The 16,179-nt window shown below is 36.0% G+C and overlaps 1 protein-coding gene across 1 annotated transcript in view; it reads right to left on the minus strand.

Moving 5' to 3' along the window:
* The window catches only part of ASCC3 (activating signal cointegrator 1 complex subunit 3), a 325,142-nt gene that overhangs the window by 96,311 nt on the left and 212,652 nt on the right, over positions 1-16,179 (minus strand). The window contains exons 26-30 of the mRNA XM_021090356.1: positions 16,094-16,179; positions 14,276-14,442; positions 13,997-14,142; positions 13,756-13,876; positions 11,480-11,622 (exon numbers count right to left, since the gene is read on the minus strand). Of these exons, the coding sequence (XP_020946015.1) occupies positions 11,480-11,622; positions 13,756-13,876; positions 13,997-14,142; positions 14,276-14,442; positions 16,094-16,179 (663 nt within the window). The remainder of the gene's footprint in view (positions 1-11,479; positions 11,623-13,755; positions 13,877-13,996; positions 14,143-14,275; positions 14,443-16,093) is intronic.

Consider the following 16,179-nt stretch of genomic DNA (forward strand, 5'->3'; position numbering starts at 1 on the left):
ACCCATACTTTCTCAAAGCATATCTGTTGTGCTGGTTTTCCCATTTTCACAGAATCCTCATTATCAGAACTCTGTACTCTTTTCAAAGCACGTCAGACTCAGACCATATGCCACTGAATAATGCTTATCAATTGTATAAAACGCTCAATAAAAGATTCACCATACAGGAGGATAATGAAAGTTACAAAGACTTTCTTTTTTTTACAAAAATAATCAAATATATCACATCTGGTACAGATGTTAAATGAAGTTAAAACATTTCCTCATAATTACTAAGTGTTATTCTTAAAATATACTTCTATATGATAAACTCCACAGACTGAAGAATAGAAACTAAAATGAAAGAAACACTAGAATATTCTCTTATCTGTTAATAGAAAAGAAAGAAAAAATAAAGGTAGTAAATTTCCAAACTTTACCAATACACCTCAAAACATATTCTCTTGCTGTCCCTTCTGAAACCTAAAACAATTACATCTCAAAATAATTTATTATAGTATTAATATGTAAATATATTTATATGTGATTAAATATGCAATTATATGGAAAATGAATCCTTAAATGAAATCTAAACAATAACATGTAAATCTTTGCTATGTCAGCTAAATAAACACAATACTATTTTCAATGTTTGCTTTTAGCTTGGTCTGATTTATAATAATAGCAATATCAAATCTGGGCTATAGGGTGAGATATTACAAATACTTCCTTATTATTGTTTCTAATTTAACTCACTATGCTATTGATAGGAAACCTCAGTGTAAGTACTTCCTATTTATTTTTGAATATATATTTTACGCTTATTTCAATTTTTGGAAAGATCAAATCCCAAAACATGCTTGGAGAGCTTTTTTTTTTTTTTTTTTTTTTGTCTTTTTGCCATTTCTTGGGCCGCTCCCCCGGCATATGGAGGTTCCCAGGCAAGGGGTCTAATCGGAGCTGTAGCCGCCAGCCTACACCAGAGCCACAGCAATGCAGGATCCGAGCCACGTCTGCGACCTACACCACAGCTCATGGCAACACAGGATCGTTAACCCACTGAGCAAGGGCAGGGATTGAACCCGCAACCTCATGGTTCCTAGTCGGATTCGTTAACCACTACGCCATGACGGGAACTCCTGGAGAGCATTTTCATACATTGAAAAGCTTTTAAAATGCAGAGGAAGCTAATGAAAGTTACATTATAGGATTAATTTTCTAAAGTAGCTTAATTTTAAATGAATGAATACTATTAATATGAACTAATTTCTAAAGGATCACAAGCTAAAGATTATAAACATATGATCAAATTTTACCACTGAGCTTTCAGCAAAAAGAATGTTTAAAACGTATTATTCAATGTAATAATTGGTTAACATTTATTCAACATTTAACTCTGTTCCAGGCCTGTTCTAAGTACATTGCATGCACAAATACATTTAATCCCCACAATAATAATCTTGTGCGGGCAGGATTATTATTATCCTTTCACAGATTAAAGGATGAGGCTCAGAAATTCAACCCACCAAAGTCATTTAGCTTGCAGTGGGCAGTCAGTATTGAACCCAGGAAGCCTGGCTCTAGTCCACGCTCTCAACCACAATGCCAGCCTCTAATCACCAGATAAAATGAGATGATTATTTCAAATAACTATTTGAAGTAATGACATCATTGGCATTCACTTGGCTCAGGGCTGGGTCTCATTATTTTAAACTGTATGCAAAAAAAAAAAAAAAAAAGATAAGATTTGAAATTATGAATAATTTCCTAGACTCACACAGCTGGGCAACTCTAGGCAGATGATCTGCAAAACTATTTCTTCTTTATTATTTGATTATTTCTACTCCTATGGTTCAAAATGAAGAATATCTACAATTACCTTCTTTTCTAAACTATCACCTCTCATGACTGAGACTGGAACAGCTCTTGTTGGTTGCTTGTATTTCATATTTTAGCTACTAACTTTTCTGTCCTGGTAAAATGGCACACACCCTCACTTTGATTTTTCTATCTTCTCTAGTCAATCTATTGTCAATGATTCTATTTTGTGTGGCAGAGTAAAAGAACAGAGGCTCTGAGACAGCCACTCTGGTTTTGAATTCCCATGCTCCCCTTACTTGCTTTGTGTTGTTGAGCAAATCATTTAATTCTTCAAAGCTTCAGTTTCTGCATCTGTAAAACCAGGATAACAGGAACAACCCTCCCAGATTCCATCATTAAATGAGATAAGACTTTAGTGAACTATAAAGCACTTTAGAAATATAGCAATTATTACTAAGCATAATAAGAACTTTGCCTCTTTCTTCAATAGTATATGTATGATATAAACTACAGCAAAATAAAAAGTAGCCTCCTATTTTATAGCTGCTCTTAATAACACAAATATTCCACGAAAATGTTAAAACTGGAGTTCCCATTGTGGCTCAGTGGTTAACAAATTCGACTGGGAACCATGAGGTTGTGGGTTCGATCCCTGGCCTTGCCCAGTGGGTTAAGGATCCAGCGTTGCTGTGAGCTGTGGTGTAGGTTGCAGACGAGGCTCAAATCCCGCATTGCCATGACTATAACGTAGGCCGGCAGCTACAGCTTATTAGATCCCTAGCCTGGAAACCTCCAAATGCCTTGGGAGCGGCCCCAGAAAGGCAAAAAAGAAAAAAAAAAAAAAAAAAAAGAAAGAAAATGTTAATGCTCAGTTCATAGGTCCATTGCTCTGCAAATCTATAGATAATATCTGTTTTGACACTTAATAGTCTTAGCCTAATAGTTTTCTTTACTGGTCAGACATTAAGAGGTCTGATGCCTGATCAAGACAAAAAGCACCTGTGTTGGGACTTCTGTATTGTGAGATAAATCTGTTTTTGTTTGATAAAATAGAACCTTCAGTTTGAAAATGTGGTTATCCTGCACTAAGCTCAACTTATTTTCTGATTTTCGACAATCTCAAAGTCCATTTTCAAAGCCTGGTACTAAGTTCTTTACCTATAGAAGAGGTCAATGTGTATATGCTGAATAAGGAAGCACAAGAATAATAAAAAAAAAAAAGCTATAATGAAATGTCAGTAGTACAAACTCCACCAAATCCGAACTTGTGGTGATTTTGCGTAAAACTTGACTATTGTTCATTTTTTAACTCTGTGAAAACTTTACTTATAATATGGCTGGATGAGTTAAGGTTAGCTTAAAATGACTTGAAAAATTCCTTCAGTATTAAGTATGTGAAAAAAAGCACCAACTTATTTTTCATGAACATGCTCCTCTTATGCACCTGTGCTACAGTTTTTCATGAATTCACTTTGAAGCATTGTGTAAAATTACAATGAGAAATTAAGAAAATTACATTTTCTTAATAATACTGTTTCATTTATATGAGTCTTCTTGTCAATTAATTTGAATTAGCAAGGTTTAACTATACTGTGTTCCAAGGAATTCTTACGTTCCATACTCCTCTGATTTTTGTTACCCACGTCTGGATTCCTTTCATATCTTGCTTTAGTCAGAAAGTGATTCCCTTTTTCCCTACTTACCCTCTAGGGGTACTGCAGACTTTAGAACACAATGCAAACTTTTGGTCCAGGGGTTTTAGGCAAAAAAACCTGTAGAATTCTTCCTATCCGTGAAGACAACAACAACAACAGAATAGCCAGCTCTCTTTGATGGGCTTTTCTTTTAGCTACCTGGACCTTAACAGGACAGAAGAAGAAAGGGACAGCCCCACCACTAACTGTGTAGACAAAGAGAGGAGCTGAGGAAGAGAACGTAAATGAGACTGAAGAATAAAGTCTAATCTTTAGCCAGGATTCTGCTTTCCCATCCCAGATATGCATCTCATCCAAGGTGTGAGTGATGAAATAAGCACAGTATTCTGAGCTTTCAATCATTAAACCTGCTCAGAAGAAAGAGTGTTCCCTCTGCCCTTTTATCTTTCAGAACAGGTTGGCAACTATCCAGATCCCAGACATCCATGCTTGCACGTGGGACCAAGCTGCAGAGTAATATCTGGTGGAAGCCAATGAACCATACTTGTTAGGCATTAAATTATAACATTAATTAAATTACATAGCAAAGCTTCTAGAAGGAGTTGTATGCTATCTGCTTTCATTTCCTTTCCCTCCCACCCATTTACTCCTCAGCTTATTCCAAACTGGCTTATGCTCACAATATATCACTGACACTGCAGCCAAGTTCCTCTAGGACATCCAAGTGCTCAACCCATGGGCGTTTCTCTGCTCTCATCTCACTCAACTCCCATTACTATCTGATGCAGTCAAGCATGCCTTCCTTCATGAACCCCTCTTGCTTACAGAGTCTAAGACACTGTCTTTCCTCACTGGCACCACTTTCTCAGGGTCCTCTGCCAGCTCCTCATTTTCTACTAGGTTCACAATGAGAGAGTCCCTCAGGGCCTACCCTCTGGTCTTCATACTCTCTATGGAGGGTCTCAAGTGTTCACCTGGGTTCAAATACTGCTTTTATGCAGATGCTCCCAAGTTCATATGTTCATCACATATTCTCTGTGGGTTTTAGAGACTTCCTACATTTAAGCAACTTGAAGTCTGCACTTGGAAAGTTTTGGCCATACAAATTAATGCATCCAAAATAAAACCATTTTTTCTTTTTTTGTTTTTAATTCAAATCTGTTTCCTCCTTTCCCTCTACCCTATACTCTCAGCCCTCCCCATTTCAATGCATGACATTCTTATTTACTCAGATGTTTAGAATTATAACAGAGGGAAGGGAGTACCATTTTTTTTTTTTTAAATGGCTGCACCTACGACATATAGAAGTTCCCTGGCCAAGGATTAAATCTGAGCCGCAGCTGTGACCTAAAGCCAGATCCTTTAACCCACTGCACGGGGCCTGGCATTCAGCCTGCACCTCTGCAGTGACCAGAGTCACTGCAATCAGATTCTTAATACACTCTGCTACTGTGGGAACTCCCCAGGGCACTATTCTTGATGCTTCTCTTTTGCTCAATCTCCATTCCTTAACCATTAGAAAGCCCTATTAAATCTAGCCCAAAACATGTCTTTTCACTCCTGCTGTCACCACCCTAGGTGGCCCCCAGGTCACCATCATCATTAATTCCAAGTTTACTTCCACTGCAATCCATTTTCCACTCAGCAGCAAAAGTGATCTTCAAATGTAAACTGATGTATGTCCTTTGTTTAGCTTAGAATCTTTAAATGCCTTAGATAACTACTTAGTTTGCTTCTTTCACTTCTCTATTCAAAGGTACCCTCATCAGGGAGGCCTTCTCTACGTATATTAATGTACAACATTCCACTATCATCCGTGGCATTCCTTATTCCCTCTACCCTGCATTTTTTTTTTCTATAGGAATTATCACAACTTGACATATTTGCTTATTACCTATCATCATTCCCATGAGAATGTTAATTCCCTAAGGAAAGGGACATTATCTGACACACAGAAGGAGCTCAATAATGTTGGTTTAATAAACAAATAAAAGTCTTACTACTCAGAATAAAAATTCAAGTATTCCTAACCAAGGGTCTATGACCTTGAATGAACTGGCTCCTGCCCCCTCTCAAACTTAACTTGTACCACCCTCCTCCTAGCTTGTTTTGCTCCAGATGAACTGATCTCTCAGTTCCTTGAACATGCTGTTCCTTTTACCTGAAATGCTGTTTTTTTTCCTTCTGGTGTAGCTGTCTTGTTCTTATTGTTTTGATTCTTAGCTTAAGTGTCACCTCCTTAGAGATGTCTTCTCTCACCACTCTATTTAAAGAAGTTTACCATTCTCTTACTCTATTTCATTTCTTATTAGTTTCTTTCATAGTAATTTTCATAATTTGATATCATATATATTTTATATCTATGGTATTATTTGTTTAATAATATAACTGTATATTTAAATTTCTATCTTCTTCACTTCAGCTCCTTGAGAACTGAGATCAGTAAGATAACACACCTGGTAAGTTGTAGACGTTCAATAGATATATGGTGAATAAGTGAATACTTTACAAATTCTAGTAAGACCTAGCTACTGATTTAAGTTAGAGGATTGTTTAATGGGTATTTTTGAGGTGGGGGAAGAGTAAGAATTCCTGACTATGTAATACCAGGTAACCTTGCAAAGGAAGCTGCTTATCATGAACTGGAGGTTATGTGAACTATCCAGCTATATATTTGGATGTGCCTAGCAGCAGTCATCATTAGCAGAAATAAAAGGACCTGATGGAAGACTATCTTGAAAAGTAATCCATGAACTCTCCATGTGTGTGCCTATTCCTACCATATTATCCTCACTTTGACCTATCTATCTAGGCCCCTTGAGCATTTCTTACGTCAAATTGGCTGAGGGGAAAAAAAAAATCCAAATTCCAAACACTTTGAATAAGACCGTGGCACCATATGAAGAATGCTGACGTGGCATTACAGTCCTTTCATGGATGACTCTACGAAAAGAAGTAGAAGCTGATTGTCAAGTAATTCCCTGTTCCTTTACTACAAAGTAGAGATGATGTGAACTCATAATCCACACTTTGCTCTGCAGTTACTAGATTAGCCAAATGCTCAGGAGCTTGGTAAGAGTGCTGTAGGAGGATGGGTATCAAGAAAGGCAGAAACTTTATGTGGATGAACTTTTAGAATGGCCCTAGAATAAACAGCTACCCATATCCCATGAAGATGTTTGCCAAAAAGTTAAAAGAGGTGTGGAAAATACTGTTAGTAGTCAAGTGGGCGTCTGGGTACCTGACAGTCTCTCTCCTAGGCCCCAAGGCTTTGAGCTACGGGTTAATGTACTAAGTGGCTCCATGGTGGAAGAGATGAAAATTATGGCTAAACACGGACTCCTGTTTCCTCAAGCAGACCCCAAATTTAATGCCTAAGATGCCACCAACGCAAATAACCCTGGGCCTGTTATAAAATACCTTACCTGTGGGAATAGAGGACTATTTGGTGGTAAGGAAATTATACTGGACGCTTGATATCACAGCAGGGACAGCTATTTGAGATGATATCTAGAATGAACACTTTGAATTTTGATTCTTCTTTCCTGCCCATCAGTAGTCTCAATAGCAGGATTACCGAACACCTTACCATCATGGTATCCTGTATAATAATGACTTTGACAAAGGAGCTCACTTCATAGAGAAAGATTATGACAATGGATGCTATGGGATCCACTGTTCTTATTATTTCTCTCATTGCCCAGAAACAGCTGGCTTTATAGATTAATGACAAAGAACGGCAGCGGAGAGGCATTACTTTGGCAAGGTTGGGGTGTTATTTTGTAGGATGAGGTGTATGTTCTGAACTAAGTAATCATTAAATGATACTACTTCTGTCGGTGCTAGAACATACAGTTTCAGGAACTAAGTAGTCAATGTGTGCTGATGTCTTCTGCAATCTAGCTAACAGACCACTTGGAAAATTTAGTCTAGCTAACAGACCACTTGGAAAAACAGACCACTCTTCCTTGGTTACATTCTCTCTCACCATCCTCTTCAGATATGGCCTAGTTCTTCCTCACCCACACCCCACCCCACCTCCATCCTCTCTCTTTCTACCTTTATATCTAGGGACACTTCCTGGCTTCACACCATTCAATGGCAGAATGATTTTGATGCTGCCTTATTCCTCAGGCACCTTGCTCCAGAGTTGCCAGGATAACTGCTCCTGGCCTTACTCTGCCTCCTTCAAATGCTTGAGTCCTAACCAGAGTACCCATGTCCTACTACTGACCACCAATCTGACACTGTCCAAGGAGAAGCAACAGGAACAGACACTAAGTGTCTAGCCTAGGATATTTTGGAAAGCAACTCTTAGGAAAATTACAGTTTTAAAAAGTGCCCCTAATTTAATAATTTAGGGGATTCAACAACAGAAACACCCGCTTTATATAGGTTTTGGTATAATCAGAGTGAATTTGCAAACAATCAGTTGTAAACCCTCGGAAATTTCAATTTTTTTTTTTTTTTTTGTCTTTTGTCTTTTTTTTTGTTGTTGTTGTTTGTTGTTGTTGTTGTTGTTGTTGTTGTTGCTATTTCTTGGGCCGCTCCCGCAGCATATGGAGGTTCCCAGGCTAGGGGTTGAATCGGAGCTGTAGCCACCGGCCTACGCCAGAGCCACAGCAACGCGGGATCCGAGCCGCGTCTGCAACCTACACCACAGCTCACGGCAACGCCGGATCGTTAACCCACTGAGCAAGGGCAGGGACCGAACCCGCAACCTCATGGTTCCTAGTCGGATTCGTTAACCACTGCGCCATGACCGGAACTCCGGAAATTTCAATTTTAAAGGTTATACTGCTTTTAGAGGCAGGAATAAAAACAAAGCCTGGGTTCGTATTCTTCAGATAGACTTGGTGAAAAAAATGTCCAGAAATTGACCTAATTTTGAGCTGTCCTATTTTAGCAATGAAAGTCTACAAAACAGCAGAAACTATACAAATAAATTCTATTGTTTCTAATGAGCCTTGGTGATAGATTTTTGTGCTGATAAAAAGACAAAACAGAAAAGCAGTTCTATACAGTGGCTCAGCTGGCCACGGTTCCTTACGTTTCATACCTTAAAATAAAAAATAAAATAGTAGAGTTTTACTATAGCTGGAAGGAGCACATGCGGTTCACATTTGAGGTTCACGTGAGTCACATATGCGCTAAATGCATAGCTCTTATACATACACTTCGAGCAAACATCCCAAAATGTGTTCAATAAGTAGGTACCACGTACCTTGACTTCAAAGAAAAGTCTTCATTTGGAACACTTTTAGGGATACGACACAAAAGAAACAAAATAAAATTAAGCCTACACAGACACTGCATGCACATAAACTAAACTGTCAATATTCCATACATCCATTTTTCAGTATCTGCCTTCTAAGTCAAAATACTGTTTAGACACAACAGGGTGATTATTTGGGCATAATAATTAAATAACACAGGCCTAGGGACTTTTGACAAAATCATTTTGATTTTAAATTATCTTGAATTATACACCTTGTGTACACCTGCAAGTCACATGAAAGAAGGAATGATAAAACGTGAAAATAAAGTGATAGCTTGCACTCTACTTCACAGAGTCATGTGATATATTTACATGAAGCTCATTTGGTGGTCTGCTATTACTTATTAGTGAATAAGGTCATCTGTGGTTCCATGCAAGAGTATTCTGAAATATTAACTATTATTAGTTACCTGATATTAGTTAATGTATTACAATAATATACACAGTGCCATCCTGTTGGATGTTGGCTACTAACCCTAAATGAGTAGTGAGAAGTGGATGGGGAGAAATATGCAAGCTGCTGAGACTGGCACTTGCTGGCTAGAGCATTGTGTTAATGCTCTTTTTCAAGCTGCATGAGATGAGAAAGGGGAGATATGCAGACAGAAGGAAGACAATGCAACTTAATTGATTTCATCTACTTTTCTTATAATAATTCCAACTAGGAATGTATTTTCAAAAGTTGGGAAAGTATTAGACTGGAAAATCACTATACATCTATGAAGGGGAAGAGGAATACCTACATTTAGAAGTATTAGAAGGAATCACAAAGAACCATATTAACAGATTATAACACAAAAAATGCAAAAACTGCTATTCAAAAAAACAACTAAGATAAAAAGACAGTGAACTAGAATTAACTAATAAATCAGATGAAAAATTAATATGTTTATTACATATAAATGGAAAAAGTGATATCGTACAAGCATAGCTTATTTTATTGTGCTTTGCAGACATTATTTTTTTTTTTAAACAAATTGAAGGTTTGTGACAACTCATGTTGAGCAAGTCTATTGGCATCATTTTTCCAACAGCATTTGCTCACTCCATGTCTCTGTGTCACATTTTGGTAATTCCTGCAATATTTCAAACTTTTTCATCATTACTATATTTGTTCTGGTGGTCTGTGATCAGTGATCTTCGATGTTACCACTATTACTTGCTGAAGGCTCAGATGATGGTCGGCATTTTTTAAATTAAGGTATGTACAATTTTTTAAACCTATGTTACTGGACACTTAACTGACTATTGCATAGTGTAAACATAACTTTTATTACGTACTAACAAACCAAAAATTTCATGTGGCTTGACTTCATTGCAATTTGCTTTATTGCAGTGATCTGAAACCCGACCTGCAACATCTCCAAGATATGCTGGTATAAAGTTTCATATGTGTGTACGTGTATTTTAATTTGGTAAGACTCTCATATAAATCTGTAAGAAAAATGCTGTACAGCAACAGATAAAAGCACAAAGGAAGGAAGGGACAAGAAAGAAGAAAAACTAAAACAAACATATGAAAAAGATGTTCAATGACAAAAAAATTAAAGGACACATTAAAACACTAAAACAACAAAAAAATTTAATCTATACCAATAAATTACAACAAATGAGCATGTAGTGAAATTGTTACTCTCATATACTGTTGATAATTCTGTTACATTAACGGTGATAAACACAACTGGTATAGTCCTTCTGAAAAGTAATTATCAGTGAATATGAAAAGCTATAAAAATGTCCACATTATTTGACCTATTAATTTTAAATTTAGAAATTTATAATAAGGAAATAATTCTAACTGAAGAAAAACTTAGAATAAAGACAAATGGTTACTTAATTACAGGTCAAAAGTACAATGGAATAGCCAAACACATAACAGAATTATAGAGACATAAAAATTTTAATGATGTTTATTACTTAAAGGATAACAAGTTTCTAACTTTTACATAATTGTCAGTGTTTTCTATATTTTGAAAATGGTCATGTTACATAGTTTATAAAAGGTTAATTTTGGAAAATTATTATTATTTTTTTGCCTGTGCCTCCCATGCAGTTGTTCCTGGGCCAGGGATTGAACCTGCATCATGGCAGTGACAATGTCAAGTTCATAACCCACAAAGCCATCACGGAACTCTTCTAATTTTGCAAAATTGATTATTAATTCCCTGAGGGCAGTGAACACTCAAATATTATGGAAACTTTTAGGTGAATATTGACATATACATAGGTGATAATGTTAAATTGAAAAATATGGATATACAAAATACATACTTAGTGGGGAAATACTAGAAGAAAATCCATCAAAATATTAAAATGTTAAGGTTGCAGTATTATGCATTTTCTATTTTTTCCACATTTCTGTAATGTTTACTAAACTCTCAATATAGATTAAAACTAAATATAATTATCTCTGTAATTTCCATTATACTACATGTATAAGAAGCAGAAATAGGAGTTCCCGTCGTGGCGCAGTGGTTAACGAATCTGACTAGGAACCATGAGGTTTCAGGTTAGATCCCTGGCCTTGCTCAGTGGGTTAAAGATCCAGTGCTGCCGTGGGCTGTGGTGTAGGTTGCAGACGTGGCTTGGATCCCGAGTTGCTGTGGCTCTGGTGTAGGTCAGCAGCTACAGCTCCAACCGGACCCCTAGCCTAGCCAGGGAACCTCCATATGCTGTGGGAGCAGTCCTAGAAAAGACCAAAAAAAAAAAAAAAAAAAAAGAAGCAGAAATAAAATATATTGCTTACCTCTCTTTCATCCATATTCAACCACTGTTTTGGATCTTCTTCAGTAGCCAGAAAGGCTATCAATTCTAAAGCAGTCAGACGAGTTTGACGTCTTGATGAGACAAATATCAACACAGGTTTAGCTGGAGAATGGCTTCTAATTGCTGTAGAAAAGTTATGGAAAATAAAATGGTAAGCCACTTACACCAGAATCTGAATTACATGAGGATAGCCAATGGATACTTGGAAACTAATGGTGTAAATAATGTAACTGAATTCTTTATTTGGTCATGAAATTTAGCCTTATTTGAGGTACTACCTGAATTTGTGGTAGAAATGATAAGAAAGCAAAGGTCCTACCTACTGCCCAGGACAGTATACTCCCTTGACTCCTGGTTTTGTTCTGAGCTCTCCAAGGAGACTTAAAGGCTGAGACTCTCCATTAATAGCTGTATATAGATGTTATCTCTTAGGTTGGGTTTTCAGTTTCTGAGTAGTGTTTCTACTGTTTGAGCAATGATAACCTGCAGAGTTAACTGGCCCTGGGGTCTGGAGACAAAGTCCTGCAGGATGATGAAAAGCCACAAAAAAATTCCTTTTATTTTTGTCTTGTTGCCAGTAATGGAAAAATTAAGAGAGTTTGTATCAATAAATTAGTCAGAGGTAAGTCAGAAGAATTTTTCCCTGTTTTTCTAAAAACACATGTGTAAGCTTTCAAGTGGGAAGTTAATAGAAAAAAGAAGCGAGCTGATGAAAACACCATGCTTAAGCCTAGTGTTTAAGTGATGGCACACAGGAACAGACACACAGAAGATCAGTAGTTTGAAAACTCGGAAATAAGACTGAAAAAAATTAAAGAGCTACATAAATCACTTGACCTAACTGGAGATGAGGTCTCCTTGCTATGCATAGGCTCCAAAATGCTGACAAGATGGCACAAGTAGAATTTATACTTAGGTGTACACAGATCTCTTAAAACAGTTGGAGATATTTAAAATTTTTATATAAAAAGTTTAACTCTTTGTAATTTCTTGTTTGAAATGTGAGCTGCAGAATTTTTTTTTATGGGCTAAAACACAAGATTCATAAATGGTAATGTTGACATGACCTTGACTATATTTACACCCTAAAGTGAGAAATAAAGCTATCATAAATTCATAAATCTAAGCTCAAGGAAATACAGTGCTCCACTATAGGTATAATAAACTTCTCACAAGGATAGCTACTGTATTGGTAACGTATCCAGAGAAGTACAGGTATAGGTTACTTAGTATTGATTTACATAACACAGGATGCTTCATTTCGATCACTGCTATGCAAGCAGCCATTCCCTAAATAAATATGAGCCATCTACAATACATACTATGAAAAATGAATATACTCACAGCTTATGAGAATTTGTAGAATGCAAATGGTAATGTTTTGATAAATTGTATTAGATATTAAAATACACATATTAGTACAATATTGGTATCACTTATACACATAATCATGAATGAATTTGCCTCTGTTTTAAACTTCAACATTTAATGGATTTTTGCTGCTGCAAGAACAGGTGTGGCTGAATAGCTCACGGCAGATTTATTGTTCATTAGTGATTTTGTACAATGCTTCTGTGGAGGTGTAAATAATCTGAACTGCCTAGATTGGTCTCTAGTTCACAATCAATACTTTGCTTCTGTCATAAGGCTAATTATAGCAGCTAAAAAGTCACCTCGCAACTGTCACCTCACAATCAACAGCAGTTCACATTAGAGAATTTATTTTGGAGGTTGTTTTTAATTGATATAATAAATATTCCTTATGCAGCCTAAACAAAACATGCTCCAATAAAATAGGAGTGTTATTCTTAAATCTTTCCTGCTTGCCTAATTTGTTAGAAAGGGGAAAACAAAAAACCAAACACATTAACAGAGGCATTGTAAAAATAAGTATTGAAATTTTTAAGATGATTACTGATAAAAATTAGTATTGTGACTTTTAAAACGTATCTTCTGTTCATCATTTGCTCCAGCTACTACGGTCATATCTTAATAAATTAATTTTAAGAATAATCTGATAAATTTAAAAAAATCGATGTAACATTCTATCACAAAGACATTATCACTTATGAAATCTAATTTTCAATAATTAATTCAATATATATTTATATCTTTTAATAGTGAAGGCAAATAGTTTTGGATATTTTTAGAAATTGGAGCCGTATCATCCTTTCAAAGACACTCCAAGCACTTAGAATGTATTAAAGGCTACCAGACAAAATGGCTGGCATTTCATTGTAAGAACCTGAAGCTTACCCTGAAATGTAGGCTTATTCATACTGGCCATACGAGGACAGTAATGTTGACCTGGGAAGCCTTGAATGTGAACTTCCAGAGGAACTGGACGTACTGATGGTCGGAAGTTGAACAAGCCCATCTAGAGTAAAAATGAGAGAAAAACCATTTCCAGTTTTTATACTTTATAGTGTTATAGTGCCTCCTTAATATGGCCTTAAGCCACACTATGAAATACCTGATTTATCAAGCTTCCACATACCTGACGAATATTGAGCCAGTCAGCAAGGTCTCTGGCATTGGCTAATGCAGTAGACAGTCCAACTATTCTAACAGGCTTTTCTGTGTGAGATGAGATGAAATTCGTTCGAGATACAATGACTTCTAGAACAGGGCCTCTTTCTTCCCCTAGGAAATAGGAATAATACCTGTTAATTTTTTTTTTTAATACCTGTTAATCATTTAACAAGTCTGATGCTGGGTGCTGCAGGTATGAAGAATTGAAGTTTGTAAACCACCGAATTCAGATAGCGGTACCCACCGAGCAGATGTATCTCATCTATGATGAGAATAGTAACTTGCTTTACATAGTTCCTATTTTGCCAGCTTCTGCTGACTCCATCCCACTTCTCTGGTGTAGTGACGATGAGGTCAGCCTTGGCAATGGATTTCATGTCAGGAGTTACATCCCCTGTTAGTTCAATAACTCTAGAGAAGAATAAAAATAATGCCTTTAATTTTTCAGGTACCGAAGCACAATTATGACCTTCAAAGTAAAATTTTACTATGCTCAAAACTATTTTATTTCCCTTTGATTGCTGAAATTTTGAGTTGAGTCCAAAATAGATGTTCCTTAATAATTCTAAGATAATTTTCTCACATAAAATGAAGAATGCATAAAAGCAAATCACTAAAGTCTAACTTTTATGCAGATATGCAAGGGTGTCAAACTTTGATTATGTTTACAAAGTCTCTGCCTATGTGATTTTATAGAGTTGAACTCACACCTCCTCCATATGTTGGAATAAACACCTTTTAATGAGGAAAAGTGTTAACTTATTAAGACAAAAGGAGGATTTCATTTAGAATATCATTATGTGTAAGCTTCATTTCTCTTCTCAGGTTGAAATCTTCTATAGATATTATAGGCAAATTCAAACATATTAGGACACAAACAAGATAAGCTGGGGCAAATATGTGCAACTCTACTCTGAGAAGATAGATCCCAAATTTATAGTGAGAAAGAAGGAAATCTGAAGGTTAACTCCAAATTTCAACTAATCACTAAATTTTTATCTATTTTAAATATTCAAAACACATAAAAAAGTCAAAGTTAGTTCCTCCAGGAATGGCCTTTCCAAAGCTTTTACTTATTTAAAAATTTTTTTACATTCTATTTATTATTGTGATAGGTAATACATTCAGATGTTCAAAGAATATTTTAAAAGTCTCTGTAACATGTATATTCTCTACTCACTGAGTTTTCATTCTACAATAATTATACATTTATACTCTTTACCATTTAAAAAAAAAAGATGGGATACTTAAAATCATTTAAATATCTGAAGACTTTCTCATTTTTATAGAGTAATACAATATTTTGCATTGTGTGAATGTGGTATAATTTATTTAGTGATGCTCTACTAGTCACTCAGGTTACATGTGATCTTGTTATTACAAACAATAAGTAACCTGGTAAAGAGTAAAACATGTTTTTTTTGAAAAGTCATGTTCTTAAATGAATTTCTACTTTTGAGTAAATTATTTACATATAAAATGGCTTCTAAGCAGTTTCTGGAAGTTATCCTGAATGACATTAAAGAAAAATAAAAAGATATTTTTCTTTTGTTTTTCAATCTAACAATTTTGAGAAAATTATCTTGCCAAATAAAGGTATAAATAAATTAAGGGCTTTCATTTTTCAATCTTAAAACAATGCAAATATTGATAACATTTTAACTTTTTTTTTTTGGCTTTTTGCCTTTTCTAGGGCCGCTCCCGTGGCATATGAAGGTTCCCAGGCTAGGGGTTTAATCAGAGCTGTAGCCACTGGCCTACGCCAGAGCCACAGCAATGCGGGATCTGAGCCGCATCTGCGACCTACACCACAGCTCACGGCAACACCGGATCCTTAACCCACTGAGCAAGGCCAGGGACTGAACCTGCAACCTCATGGTTCCTAGTCGGATTTGTTAACCACTGCGCCACAACGGGAACTCCAACATTTTAACATTTTAATTACAATACCTTTGAATAAGAAGACTATAAAATCATTGCAAAAGCATTTAAGCGTTTTATGCAAATCTTTTATCCTTTCAGATTAGTCAACGCATATCTTCTGAAAAAAGTATAAACTTACTTTTTACCAAGTTTTTCTTCTATTCTAACTTTCCAATCATCCATTCTTTCACGTACTAGGGCTTTTAAGGGTGCAATATATACTGC

The sequence above is a fragment of the Sus scrofa genome, chromosome 1 (assembly GCF_000003025.6).
Source record: "Sus scrofa isolate TJ Tabasco breed Duroc chromosome 1, Sscrofa11.1, whole genome shotgun sequence".
Classification (NCBI taxonomy): Eukaryota; Metazoa; Chordata; class Mammalia; order Artiodactyla; family Suidae; genus Sus; species Sus scrofa.